General features: G+C 44.2%; 1 protein-coding gene across 1 annotated transcript; it reads left to right on the forward strand.

Moving 5' to 3' along the window:
• The first annotated feature begins 1,078 nt into the window (after positions 1 to 1,078).
• LOC144121425 (uncharacterized) lies at positions 1,079 to 3,965 on the forward strand. The gene is made up of 2 exons (XM_077654612.1): positions 1,079 to 1,234; positions 3,431 to 3,965. The coding sequence occupies exons 1-2, from the start codon at positions 1,223 to 1,225 to the stop codon at positions 3,878 to 3,880; spliced, it is 462 nt and encodes a 153-aa protein (XP_077510738.1). The 5' UTR covers positions 1,079 to 1,222; the 3' UTR covers positions 3,881 to 3,965.
• The last annotated feature ends 10,480 nt before the right edge of the window (positions 3,966 to 14,445 follow it).

Genomic DNA, 14,445 nt, shown 5'->3' on the forward strand with positions numbered 1-14,445 from the left:
TATTTATTAGTTATTGCTTTCTTCACAATACCCAACCCAGAGACGAGGTGTCTCTAGGGCGCTTTTAACCTCTATATGTCTTAGCGTAATGATTCTCTGTAGACGGCAAGCCACCGAACAATTTTTTTACGGTGGTGCTTTGTGACATCAACAGCGCAAAATGTTTATATACATGTAAAGTTCTTAGTAGCTACTCATGTTTTAGTACATTTTTGTCGCAGAAGTTGCCTACTTCTTCCTTTGCCACCAGAAATATTCCGTGTGATTTCACTGAATGATTTTGCACAGAAAAGGTAGTTATAGTCTCATTGAAACTCATTGAAAACAGTTACAAAATAATCGAGTTATTTCAAGCGCGGCCTATTAAAATGCAGTCTCTTTTTCTGTGAGACAACCATCTCAAAGTGCCATGATGAAACTAACGGTGGCGTATTGGTGTCAAAACATCCATTTAGAGAATCGGTACATCCAAACGGCGCAGATGTTATCTTTGGGCCAATCGCACCGGCACTGTATACTGCCTTCTTAGAACAAATACGCATGTATCGAAGTTAAGCTCGTCGAAAAGATATCGTACGAAGATCATGAATTTGTTGCGCCAAGCTATCTGTCTCCGGACTGTTCAGCCTGGCTCAGTCACTCCGCAGAACCGAAACCACCAACGCGAAAGTCCATAAGCATCACAGTCTCCTTCCCGCCGTCTCAGCACCGATGGCTAAGGTTTCACGGCCGCTCGTCATAAGCGTGTGTCTCGCTCGTTGTCGTTCCCAGCCTACGACTCAGGTGACGGGGGCGGGGCCAAGCGCATTAATCACGACGGCGGAAAATGAAAACAAGGAAACAAGTAATGGTCGACCACCCTCGACGCGCAAGAGACGCTGCACCGCCCCAAAGCGCCAGCCGACATCAAGCGCCATTAAATGCGAGGAACTGTGGGAGTTGCGTCGAGCCGAGCAGTCAACAGCGTCACCCCAAGGTCAGCCGGCTGTGCGTGGGTTGTCCGGGTGCACGACCAGCCGTCCCCCCGACTGTATTTGTTTCCCCAGGCTCGCCAAAGCTTAGAGAACTTTCGCTTTGCACAGTGGTGCCGGGACACGAGGCATCTGGGACGCCTGCTGTGACTCTGGTCCGCTTGGCGGGTATAAAAGTATAGCACAGAAGTCGAGTAGCCCTAGCTGCACCCCACAGCGCTTGCATCGCCGCTGGAAACTCGATTCAAGCCATGATCCTTGTGGTAAGTTCGTGCATGTACACTTTTTGCATGCTTGTGGGTGTCCTCTGGCTCCTGGTTTAAAGCGGAGTGCGATGGCCGCCCAGAAAAATGCCCACAATATTGAAAACCAGGCTGCTGAACTCGCAGTTCGTGATGACGGATGACAGTGTGCCCAGTGAGGGTACCGCGGGGTGTACTCAGAGAAGGATGCGCGTGGCCAGCTTTGGGTCGCGAGGTTTTGCTAGTTCGGCCTCGCGGGGCAGGTTCCGTGGGCTACTCAAGAGGTAGCCTTACTGCTTTCCCTCCGTGTGGAAATGCGCTTGCTGCTTACTTGTATGTAGAAAGCGTTTTGAGACCATGCAATATAAGTTAGGGGAGCGAAGCTATGGCTTCCCGACCGGTGCGCTGTAACTGCGAGCCTTGTGCTTTTAGCTAATTCACTGCATACACAATAAACTCGTCTCCCAGTAAAAAAGGAAACAATAGATCACCTTTTGCCTCGCTTTTTTCTGTGCTGTTTTCATTCCAAGAGCTGCCACAGCAGCTGAGCGTTCAGACCTGTGTATTCGATTATATTATATTGCACTCTCTGTATAAAACATATTGCACCCATTGAATAAAACAGCGAATCGGCCAAACAGTAGTGCTTCAAGAACGCGCTCTCGTTTTAAATGCAGCAGAGTTTTTGGTCCGGCCCTTCAAATTTGTGGGGTGCTACGAAATACGCGAATATTTGCTGTGGTAAATGAAATCAGTCGCTTTTGCCTAGCTTATGGATATTCTTAGCATTGCGACCACTGAATTTGACATGAACTTAGTATTTGCTAGGTACTGATGGGTAGACAACTGATATGCGCTTAATTCGCTTTGACTGAGTGAAAAAGTAGGCCTCTCAAGAACTACACTGAAAGCGGTAATTGAAAATAGCAAATAGTAAAACTGACTTTAGTTGATTATATGCCAGTTCGGCGAGTTAAAATGGCGGAATTTAACTAGTAATTTTCGTAGATAATTATTGGCCGTTTAATTAGCTGGCGCGAAAATTCAAGATGACACAGATGAAGGCCGGCGACATGAACTATGTATAGAGTACGAACTTCAATGCGGTGAAATAATAATCCGTACATTTGTATGCGCTTTTTTTTTGCAAATATTAAGTACTTCAACGCCATGCAGTTGTGCTGGTGCAAACACCTAACACAGGCCACCGCATGTGCTGCCATTACTAAAGATAACAAAAGGAGTCACCAAAGGAAACCGTGCACACTATTGTCGCATTTACACGCCCATTAGCGGCGCAGAAAAATCCATACTTGTTTATATCTTTAGTTTCATTTTATTACTGCACAAAAGGGCAATAATGATGTTCAACGCCCACGCACAATTTCCAGCCCACAAAAAAGCGAAATTAAGAAAAAAACAGCCATTCACCTCCAGAACAGCATTATTTACTGCTATAAATAGACGCGCCAAAATGGTACTACGCCGTCGTAGTAAAGATTGCAGTACAAGGCGAAATTGCTTTCTCTAGCACGCCTCAGCAGTGAGGCTGATTGCATAGTCATTATCGTAATAATAATCATCAGCATCAGCATGGCCGCGCACAACGCAGGATAAAGGGATCTCCCATACGTCTCCAGTTAACACTGTCCTGTGCCAGCTGCGGCCACCTTATACCCGCAAACTTCCGCCCATCTAAGTTTCTGCCGCGCGCTGCTACGCTTACCTTCTCTTGGCATCCAGTCCGTTACCCTTAACGACCACGGGCTATGTTACGTTCTCATTGCATGCCCTACCCAAGCCCCTTTCCGTCTTCATTTTGACTAGAGCTGATTCCAGCCCCCGGTTATCAGGCTGCTTGAATTCCAGAAAATCGCTTCTTTTCTTTTGAGTGCAGTCAACTTTGCAGCTTTATAAGAGAACCGTGCAGCACCTGAGTTTTTTACATGTGTTTTAGTCATATACTAACACCGCAGTAAGTTATATGCTATCTTTTTGTACTGCCACTGTTGACATCTTTAGCGCGGTATGTTGCTTATCCAGAGCAAAGTGCTCAAACCATCGATCGTAATGCTTCAACATTTTAGAGCACTTTGCCTCGCCCCACAAGTGTGAGCAGGCATAGAGAGGTGTCAGCAATTCGTAACGCTACAAATTTAGTTTTTATTCTTGAACGAGACAGCGTCGCTCATTTCATTCTCGCCCCCTTGTTTTCAGCTTCCAGCGTTTCTGCTCGCCTCCTTTTTGGGAGGCTCAGAAGCGACTTTCTTCGGCCCGCAACCTGTCCAGTATGTTCCACCGGTGACGATTTATCACTTGGTCAGGACCAACGTGGTTCCTGCCGTCACCGTGAATGCGACCGAATTAGAACCGAAGTCACCGGAGGTACCGGAAGGAGACAAAGCGGAACCCCCACCCAAGCCGGGTGCCGACGAATCCAGTAAAAATGTCACCGCCGATGAAGTCGACGCCAAGAAGCTGGTACCCGCACTCGTGCCTGTCACATTCGTGCCAGTTCGCCTGCCTTTCGGTGGCGTCGGTCCGGTGGTGAGGCCTCTTCCCTACGTGCCTGGCTTTGGCTCCGGTTACGGCTATGTGCCTTGCCTTAACTGCCCTCGCCTCATCCCAGGCTACGGTGTTTGGCCGTACGGTGTTTACTACAAATGAGAGACAGCAATCTTTTCTACAGTTTTGTTGTAATAAAGGAATGTCATAATTAATGTCGAGCGATCTTGCTTATTCTGGAGTACTTGCTCATGTGTGTTAATTTGTGTGTTTATTACTTTATATTTGTAATAAAATGTCTATGACTTGCGAAGTGGCATTCGGAAGGCTGCTGAGTGTCACGCTGATGAATTAACTCATTACCGCAGACGAACAATTATTTAGACTTAAAACTTGCGCGAAACCTGATGCTTACTATAGCATTCCTGGCCCGAAAGCAAGGCCTCGCTGTGCATTGTTTAATGATTTCTTTTCCATTTTCTGTTCTGCTTTTACTACCTCAGTTCAGCGGTGAGCTAGTATTTTGAGCTCTCGGCACGTATGCGGTACGTCCAGGGCTCGATCTCCAGTGACGCCAGGTACCCAATGGTTTCCAGTTATATAAGTTCTCCCGGGGTCGCGTACACAGGCACTCGGGGATGAAATGGGTCTCTGACCCCAAATTTTGTGGCCGCAAGCACCTGGTAACATGGCGCTCTTTGATCAAAGTTTGCGCATTAAAGCTCACCATCATCATTATCATTATAATGTGTTCTGATTTGTACTTGGCTATTTCTCCTTGGTATTGGTTCAAGTCCAGCGGTTGCAGTTGAATGGCGTCCCTTCACCGTAAAACAAAAAGCGCGAAAAAGGAAACATTGGTGCAACAGAAAACAAATGGGCTATATTATACATGCCAGGAATCAGGCATGTCTTGTCCGCCTTGTAGTGTAGGATGTCATAAGCGCGAAAGCTTGTCACGCTCACATTATTTTAGCTTCTTTAAAGCACTTTGCAAGATGGGAACAATAGTAAATCATTGCCGGGTTCGTGTTCAAGATCATTCTTTCTTCACACTTAGCCGCTGCCTGAAGCACCACCACACCGCGTATTCACATGATTAACAAATGAACCGGAGGTTGATAAGAATGAAATATAGTCGAATTGAAATAATAGTTTTATTACATCCGGCCTTGCGTTAGAGAGCTCATTAACAAGAACGGAGTATTCTTGCACTAGCGGAAAACTGCGGCAAGTGCTTCTGACGACAAGACAAGAACCGCTCGTGATGGTTTTTGGAAGGAAAACCGAATCTCCAGCTCGTAATGATCCTTTCTCGGCTGTATTACGTGTACACTGCCTATTTGCCGTTCGTCTGTACCATCCTTTGGAACTGAGCCGCTGGCAGACGTTGCTTGCTACCAGTCCTGACATCATTTGCCCCAAAGATCGATAGCAGTGCAGCGAAGTGGTCATTCAAGAAAAGAACTGCGCACAAATACAGCCCGGTGTAATCAGGATAAATGCCGACACACTTACGGTTTCATTAATCCTGTGACTAAATACTGTTTTCAAGGGCAGTGGATCTTGAGCAGTCCGCAGTAGCTTTATGCGCATATGTATTGTGCAGAGCTTTCGTACTTCGCTCCTCAGCCTTTTTATGCTCAAGACTTCAGTAAGGCTAGCGCAATGTTAGTCACTTTAAAGAAACGTTCACGCCGGCGTTTCGCAAAAATTGTACGACCGCTGGCGATCGACTCCCAACGAGCTCCGAGTTGCATCAACAGTTCACGCAGGCGATTACGAATTATGACTCGCTTCTCGAATCTTCACGTTTAGAACGAGATATAGCGTGAGAGACAACCCTTCCGCACCCTCTCTAAGCTTCAATCTCAGCATAACGGCCTGAGGGGCGAGTTGGTCCATGATGAAATAAACGGCTGCGCAAATCAGGACACAAACAAGAAAGAGACACCACATGCGCACACTACCAACTGTTTATTCTAAGGAAAAGTGGCATATTTAAACAGTTCCGCTCAAGCAAGATACTCATCCCATTATCACTTCGAACCCAGCATGTGGTATGAAAAGCCGCTACATCAGGTTAACAGACTATATACTGCAGATTAGACTGACAGATCGAAGGAATCAAAAACGGTAAAAAGGGTTCATCTCTTAGTAAAAGCAGTGTCAAACAATCGTAGCAACAGCAGAGTCATACAGGAGAAGCAAAAGCAGTCAGAAACCAAAAACAAAATATAAAAAGTAAAAAACCAATAACAATCGTACCAAAAGCACAGTGAAACATATCAAGCAAAAGCAGTCAGAAAAAGAAGGATAAAACTAAGAAAAAATTTGACAACCCACCTAAACAAACAGCAGACGGCCGCTAGTAATGCTAGGCTGAAAATTTGCACAGAACATGACGTCACAAAAAACTGTCTAGGAAGGAAACTTCATTTCTACGGAGGAATACCGAGTCGTCGCTGACACATGTGCTTCCTTTCTTTTTTATGATAAAGGCCTCAAGTATTTCACGCGCCACCTGATTGCGACTCCTGCCCAGAATCCTTATTCCGTTAAGCACCGGCACACACTTGCAGTCTCTACAATGGGGAGGCATATTTGACCCGCCTCCGCTTTCTAACGTTTTCTCATGCTCCCGTGCCCTGTCGTTAAGTTGCCGGGCCTGTCGTCAGTTGGTAGTGTGCGCATGTGGTGTCTCTTTCTTGTCTGTGTCCTGATTTGCGCAGCCGTTCATTTCTTCAATCTCAGCTTTCCCGTGCTGCCTGATAGATCAAATCGTGTTGGCTTCACAGCCATGGACACATAAGGTGACATGAGCCAAGGAAAACCGGGCTTTGGTACTACTTACGTATAATGTGCATGGGCTAGAAAGCTATAGTGCAGCAACAATAGAAATGGCGGTGATTGTTGCGCTCCTGTCTGCAGTAGCCCGAAGTAGCCAGCCACGAAAGTCGTCTCCAACTTCGGCTCCACGCACACGACGTAAGGTGTACTATCTAGAGTCAGTGTCGATGTTCTCGTTACCGTGACGTGTATGTCTCAATGGCAACAAGCCGCACCCCTACTGCTGCATGTATAAAGAGGCTAAAATACAAATACGTAAGCGTAACCTTAATGCAAACACGACTGTAAAGTGAGCGTAGCCAAATTTCGAAAAAGTAGATTGCTAACTTTAAAGCAGGGGAAAACACTTGCTGCATTCTTGCAGCTATTACAAAAAGTATAATCTTCATGTAAGACACCGATGCCTTCTGTATACAAATTAACCACGCTGAATAAAACACCGATCTCTTACCACGCTTCATGATTTTTTTCCTTACTATTCTCGGTGGTCGGGGAAGTCTAGGTGTTCTTTATATATAAGAAAATATAATATTTTGATGTTTCGGTCAGTAAACCGACATTTCCGTTGAAACACAGAAATCAATATTAATACTATAGATTGGACATGAGCAATGGAGAGACGCAGCAAATTTAAGGTATACGTGAAACCGTTCGTGATCACGGAATGAGAGATGCTCTCAAAGGAGAGCGGGAGAAGGAGGCACCGCAGTGGAATCTTGGCGACCTGGGGCTCTATACTGCTCATTAACGTTCCATAGCATGCGTGCCACTTTGGCATTTCGCCTATATGGATATGCGGCCGCTCCGGCCAGGATGCCCTTCGGTGTATTCGTGCTCAGCAGAAAAAAAATTTACTGCGTGTGCTGCACACGGTAACAAGAGGGGCCGCAAAAAAAACGTGTAAGCTAGTATTTTCTAGGAAGCACGAAGTCTGACGCAAATGAACGTTATGTGGCGTGTGATAATTTCAGGCAGAGCAGCGGATTGGCTAGTGAGTTATTTGACACGATGTCACATCGCATGAAATCTTTCGTTGAACGGAAGCCCAAAACAGGCCTCCGGGTGCCCGTTCGGAGCTCCTCGACACATACGGATTGGCAGAAAACCTATCGTACACCATTCGTGGCTTGCTGATGTGAACGCGCCTTCAGGCGAGTGCTAAGTGTGGCAGAAAATGAGACAATAACTTGTAATTTAGAACTTCATTTGAAGTGCATTTGCATACAGTTCAGGAAGGACGCCGAAAGGCACGATGCCTGACGAAGGCGTTCTCTTTGTGGTAGCTGGTTACATTTGGCGCGTACACACCAAAGAAACAAAGAAATTATGTAGCAGTCACGTCGACACTGGTTGTCACAGTGTAAAAAAACACAGTTAAATCCACCACCAACAACCACGAAAAAAAAATACGCTGAAGAAACAGAAGAATACCTGAACTTGAAGTATTTTGTGTACAAAAAAAAATACAGAACCATGAAATATCCCAAGTGGTGAAAAAGCAGCGTAAGATAAACCTATAAAAAAAAACTGCACAGTACCTGTTACAGTAGCTGTAGATTTCTTAAGCACATGCAAGCTGTAGCAATATATTGCGCTATGTACGTATATAAAATAAGCAGCGTTATTCACATAGCACAAGTTCGCTGTCACAAATCTTCCAGTGTATCACGCGGTGTACCACAGAATCATGCGTTCAGCAATGCAATCACTTTTTTTCTTGTATATTTCTTGATTTTTACATTTGTACAGGAGGTCATGGATATGTGTTTTCTTTCAAAAAAGGCACTCATTTGATATCGAATGGTTTGAAACCAATGGTTTGTTATTGCTTTTGGTGCTCTTAATGCAATGTGCCTAAGGTGCTATGGCTTTTCTGATATCTCTGCTGCTGATAAAAACAGGTTCCTGATGAATTCTGTCATATGTCTCAAGAACTAGCCGAAGATTTTTTAACTGAAATTTGGTTAATAGCCCCAAACTGTTCAACCAAGTGTCCGTGCTTTCTAAGTAACATAAGTTAGCACTTGCTCTTATGGCTTTTTGCTGTAGCAGAAACAAAGCATATAATTTAATCTGTGTTGTATCGCCCCATATCAGCAAAGAGTAATGAAGATATGATTGAATTTACCTTAAATAAAATTGTTTTTAAGCAATATTGGTATCAAAAGCCTCAATTTGTTTACGCGACCGACTGATTTTCTTTCTTACTTGATTAACATGGTCGGTCCACAACAGGTATTCATTAAGTATAACTCCAAGGAATGTTATTGACTGTACACATTGTATAATATTTGAGTAATATATTATGATTGGCATTTTCTAAGACTATTTTTTCCTCTTAATATCACACGGTTCTTAACCATGGTTCCAGTGCACGAAGCACAGGAATTTTTACTCGCTATAAACTGCGGCATGTCTTTATGACGACCTCAAAAATACCTCAACGCCCTGAAAAGAAAACAAAAACAGGACCAAATTTCGTGTCATTTTTTGTAAAGCGCTGGACGTCCACCTTGGCGGCTTTTTATTTATAGTTTTTTTTTAACTTGAAGTAAACCTTGCACAGCCGTGCTGTTGAGGAACAAGCGGCAATTATATGAGATGAAATATGGCTTAGTGAGGTTAGTACGACAGATGGAGTATATACACTGCGCAAAGTCGGGCACGTACTATGCTATAGTGGTTCAACGACCAGACAAGAACTATAGGTGTGGGATTCCTGATCAATAAGGCTACAACTAGCAACGTACAGGAATTCTATAGCAGCAAAAAGAGGGTGACATTTATCGCTATTATGCTTTACAAGAGATACAAATCGAAGGTGGCAGAGGCATATTCGCCCATATCCAGCCTTTATCATCAAATAGTCGAAAGCTTCCATGAAGATCTCTAATCGGCATTGAGTGAAGTACAACCACATTACACTCTACTGATTGGTGATTTCTAGGCCAAGGTTGGCAAGAAACCTGCAGAGGACCAATAATTAAGTGACTATGACATAGGTTATCAAGAAGCGGCAAGACCTTGAGGCCTTCCCCTCTCTTGTTCACTTCGTGATAATCAAGAACCATCTGCCCACCCTCTCTTAATTCGCCATTGCATAGGTTGTAACAATAAGAAAGGAGAGTTAATAGCAGGTTTTTGCGGAACAAAATAATTGGTACATCACGGACACCTTCTTGCACGCGTGAAAACCGGAGGTAGGCTTGGAAGAGCCCGAATGGCGAGAATAAAAATGAAATAGGCTTCATACTGTGCATCACCGTGGCATCGGGCAGAATGTGGCGGTCGTCGGAAATGTGAGGTGCAGCGACCACAAAATGGTAAGGTCTCGTCTCGAATCATCCTAGACTTGAAGAGGGAACGGAAGAAACTAGCCAGGTGCAAGTCCATCGATGAGTTGGCTATAGGAGGGAATGTGGAGTAATATAGCATCTCGCTTCAGAGCAGATATTTCACTTTAACCAAAGAAGACGACATTGGCATTAAAGCAATGATAATCTTACAGGTATTATTAGGGAGTGCGCGATATAAGTAGGGGCGATTTGTATACCGGTAGCTAGACAGGATATCGGTAAAGTCTCAGGAGACGAAACATCTTGTTATGAAACAATTAAGTATTTATTCTGACCACATAGATGGCATAAACAGGTAGCGCTGCCGGAATTAATATTCTTCGCGTAGTCTGCATAAGGAATCACAAGCTGCCGGAATCGAGCATGTCCTTGCGGGTGGAGGTTGTTTAAACGTAGTTGAAAGGGAACTAGGCATAGGCAAAAATCAGACGTATAGGCCTCTTTAGAAGCATGTAGGTAGATTTTGTTTACAATATTAATACGATTGTTAAGGTAGCCAAGAAGTTCGAACCAGGTCTATACAGTAGCCCATGTAATCAAGACGCTAATGGCGGACGCCGCGACTCAGAGGAATTGGACATTCCGTGGGTACAGAAAGACGAAGAAACAAAGCCTTACAAGCAGTGCAAAGGGGAAAAGTACCTCTCTCTGCACTCCAATGCATGACCGATCCGCCTGTGTGGGCATGTGCCATTTTAAGAGGATAGCAACAAGAACAAAGTAGCTTGTAAAGATCATGCAATTGCACCTTTGTTGAAGGACTGTGAGGATAGAATACAGGGAACCACACTCAACGAGCTTTCAAATGCACATTTTTGGCGTTTGATATTTGAAACTACATTGCCGATTTAAAAATATTAAAAACTGGGCTCATCTTCGGTGTTTACGGCCTTAAATTGCGTAACGTAATACTGGCCATCAAAATCAAATCAAAAAGTTGATCAGTTAACTTTAGCTAGTTGATCGAATAATCACTACACTTCTTTACAGACATAATGTCCGCCTCGATGTGCAATCCACTTGCCGAGGCCAAACTGAAGTATCTATCGTAGGTTTTAAAATAAATTTGTAAACATCATAAAAATAACCTGATGTAGCAACTGTATCTTACCGGAACTTATTTATATGGCCGCAACGTAGAGATAACGAAACGGGTCAAACCTGAATTCAGGACAGAGCAGCGACCTATGCAAAGTAAAACGATAAGTCTCGTGTTAAGAGACAGGAAGAGAGCAGAGTGGGCCGGGAAAAAACGCATGTTAATGATATCTCGGTCGATATCAAGAAGAAGAAATGGGCTTGGGCAGGGCATGTAATGCGAAGGCAAATAATAGATGGTACTTAACGGTAACGGAGTGGATTGCAAGAGAAGGCAAGCGTAGCAGAAGAAAGCAGAAAGTCAGGAGACTGGGTCATAATAGGAAGGTTTCGGCAATAAAGAGGCCACAGCCGGCATAGCACAACATTAATTGGAGAGATCCGGCAGCTACATTCGCCCTGCTGTGTGCATAATTAGGCAGATGATGCTTAATTCTTGACCTGCTTAAATCATTACACTGGTACAAAAGGTCAAGACAGCGGAAGAAAAAAGAGGGGCTCGATATGATATACGTAACTGCTCAATAGTTAAAGAGGGCCTAAGAGGGTTCTGCATAGGCTACACAAGAGGGTTCTCGCAAAGCTTCAGCCCTCACTGTTCGATCACGTTCGTATGTAGCACTGGCGGTAATTCAGGATGTGCTACGTCCGCCCCTATGGACGAGGGGGGCGCTGGTGAATACTATCAAGGTTAGCTTACACTACCCATAAATACCCCTTAAAGGAGAAAATTGGAAAGCTGTCGCCGTAGCTCGGTTGGTAGAGTACCGGACGCGAAATTCAGAGGTCGTGGATTAAGATCCCTCCGGCAGCTTGTGGGAGCTTTTTTCTGCTTTCTAATCAATTATATTTAAAACAATAACCGAACTATCATCCCATTGATGAACAACGCCAATTAAAATCATAATAAAAAACATCCCTTATGCTCCTTGATTTTGGTGACTTTGCTTCCGCCATGCAATGATAAGCAAGGCACGCAGACTTCTGGTAGTGGCGAAGCATCAATCACACTTTCCCTGGCGTGGTCACATTATAACTGCCTATGACGTGCAAACTTGTCAAGTATTTTTGACATAGATCACGAATATATGCGACGCTTTCCATGGTATTTTCGCGTATGGGCGGTACGTACACATCACCCTGGCGTGCTGCCATTCTCGTCAAAAAATAATATGGAATACCTTCAATGTTCTGAGTGTTCATTTAGAATGTGTCTGTGTTGTGTTCATTTCTCAAAATAGGCGAATGAGGAAATTATATGGCATATGCGGTGCCGAAGGAGCCCGAAAGCGGCCTGTGTTTGACTCCCGCTCCAAAGAAAAAGTTTGTTTTGGGGCTTTCTTGCTTTGTATAACTGAGAAGTGTTGTACCTTTCGAGCGGACTGAGACACACGGAAACGAAAACATGCAATGAAGATGTGTAATGTGGACCTGCGTTAAAAAATGAATGTTCATTTTCTCACCTTTTGCCACGGCTCAACGTGATTGACAAGCGCGGTGTGTCGCAAGGAAAACGCACGCTCTGCGCACTAATCTTTCTTCCCTCAGTAAAGCCTCCTCTCTCAGTGCCCTGCATCTCAGCAAGTGTGCACCGTGTTCTTAAGGTAACTTGTCAGATATAAAATTCCACAGTGGAATAAAAAAAATGTTAACCACTGCAACGCAAAAATTGTAAGCTTTACCTGTGGAGAACATTGATTTTTAATCAAAAAATCGTGCACGTCATTTCTCCTTTTTTAAGTAACAAATTTAGGAACCGCACCAGAGAAGTGGAATAAATACAAAAGGAACCTGCTAAATGCTTAATGCACATAGACGGGCCTCTAATTATCATGTTTTCCTGCATTAGTGGAAGTTAGGTTTTCTTATTACACTTCCAAAGGTCTGTAGTTGCTATATTTTAGCACGCGAGTTTATTGTCAACAAGCCAGTGAAGTTTCCAATCCTTGGATAATACTGCGAGCATGATGGGTTTAGGCAGTGGTTGCTTGGAAGCCAGCGCTCGTGAGGTTTCCGCTAATTATCTTTCCAATAACATCGCGGCTTAAAATCGAAGAATGTGTGTGAATTTGAGCAGACTTTACGGCTGGATTGAGGACCGCATTTCAATATTCCTTGAAGAAAGCGATTCTCCCTCTAAATCGACAGTAAGCAGTAAACAAATTTCTCCATTCCTGTTTCGATAATAAGTGACACACATGCTGCAAATATCGCAAATGATGCGATGTTACTGAGCGTTCTTGAATTTCTTTCAAAGAATGTAGAAGTCACATGACGTTTGCCTCAAAATGTTTCCTCCGGGATTGTTCTGCACTTCCCATCTCAATGCTGCTCTAGTGGCTCCAAATGATTTTAAAATTCACTCGCACGCCATTAAAGTACTTTTGCGTAGTTGCCTAATAATATATAACACGCGAGTTACGAAAACTACCAGGATGTTGTTCACAAGCGAACCGCCCATGTGGGCGGTTGTGAAGATATGTGAGGTCTCGCCAGGTGTTCAGCATTACAAATTGTTCCTTAATGCGAATACATATTCAAGCTTACAGCAGGCTCTGCTTAAATGAGCTTGCTTGATTAAAATAGTCGGTTTGCTCGAAAATACGCGTTAGACTCATGAACATGTACAATTCAGGCTATGCATATGTGCAACATATAATCAGTCCACTTCTAGCTTCAATTACCGATAGCTGAGTTCAATCTCTGTACACATTTTCTTAGTACCGCTGACTAGAACTGAGCTCAACGCTGATGTTGATTAATTTGTTGCAGGCGAGGTCTGCAAAACGGGCTAAAGGCGCCAGCACCAATGAACTTCGATCTCCAATCGAGTGAAAATCGGAGGTGTCCTTACACTGAACAGTGGAAGGGAATCTTGAGAAATGCGCCCCAGCAAAGAGCAGTGGAGAGATACGATCTGGCGTCAGGTGAGCCCCGCTGAGGATCGCGTTATAGTGATAGAGATCTTCGAAAGCCACGAATGCTCGCCCAGAACGGGACCGTCGCTAGGCACTTTCGGAATTCTATGGAAACTGGCACTATGCACGTTTTTTGGGTTTATGCATTTTCCGTTCGGCCTTCAAAGTAGTAGCATTACCTTGACGTCAATAAGTTTACCCAAGAGGAGCTAAAGTAGGCAAGCTACGATGCACAAGGCTGTTCGACTGGAAGTCGTCGAACTGCAGCCGACAACGTCACCAAAAATATATGGCTCTGCTGAGCTATAGTATCGTGTTTTATGATTTGGAGGGAAAGGGAGTGGTACTCGCATCATTTTGACTGCGTTCAAGGTATTCTTCAAAACTGACACAAAGCAAAAAATAGGCATGAGTACCACTCCTAGCAGGCGAGGTATATAAGAAACCCCGTGCCAAAGCACCATCACTCCAGTCAGCCTCCTTGGAAGAAACCAACTCACCAACC

Source organism: Amblyomma americanum, chromosome 2 (genome assembly GCF_052857255.1).
Source record: "Amblyomma americanum isolate KBUSLIRL-KWMA chromosome 2, ASM5285725v1, whole genome shotgun sequence".
Lineage (NCBI taxonomy): Eukaryota > Metazoa > Arthropoda > Arachnida > Ixodida > Ixodidae > Amblyomma > Amblyomma americanum.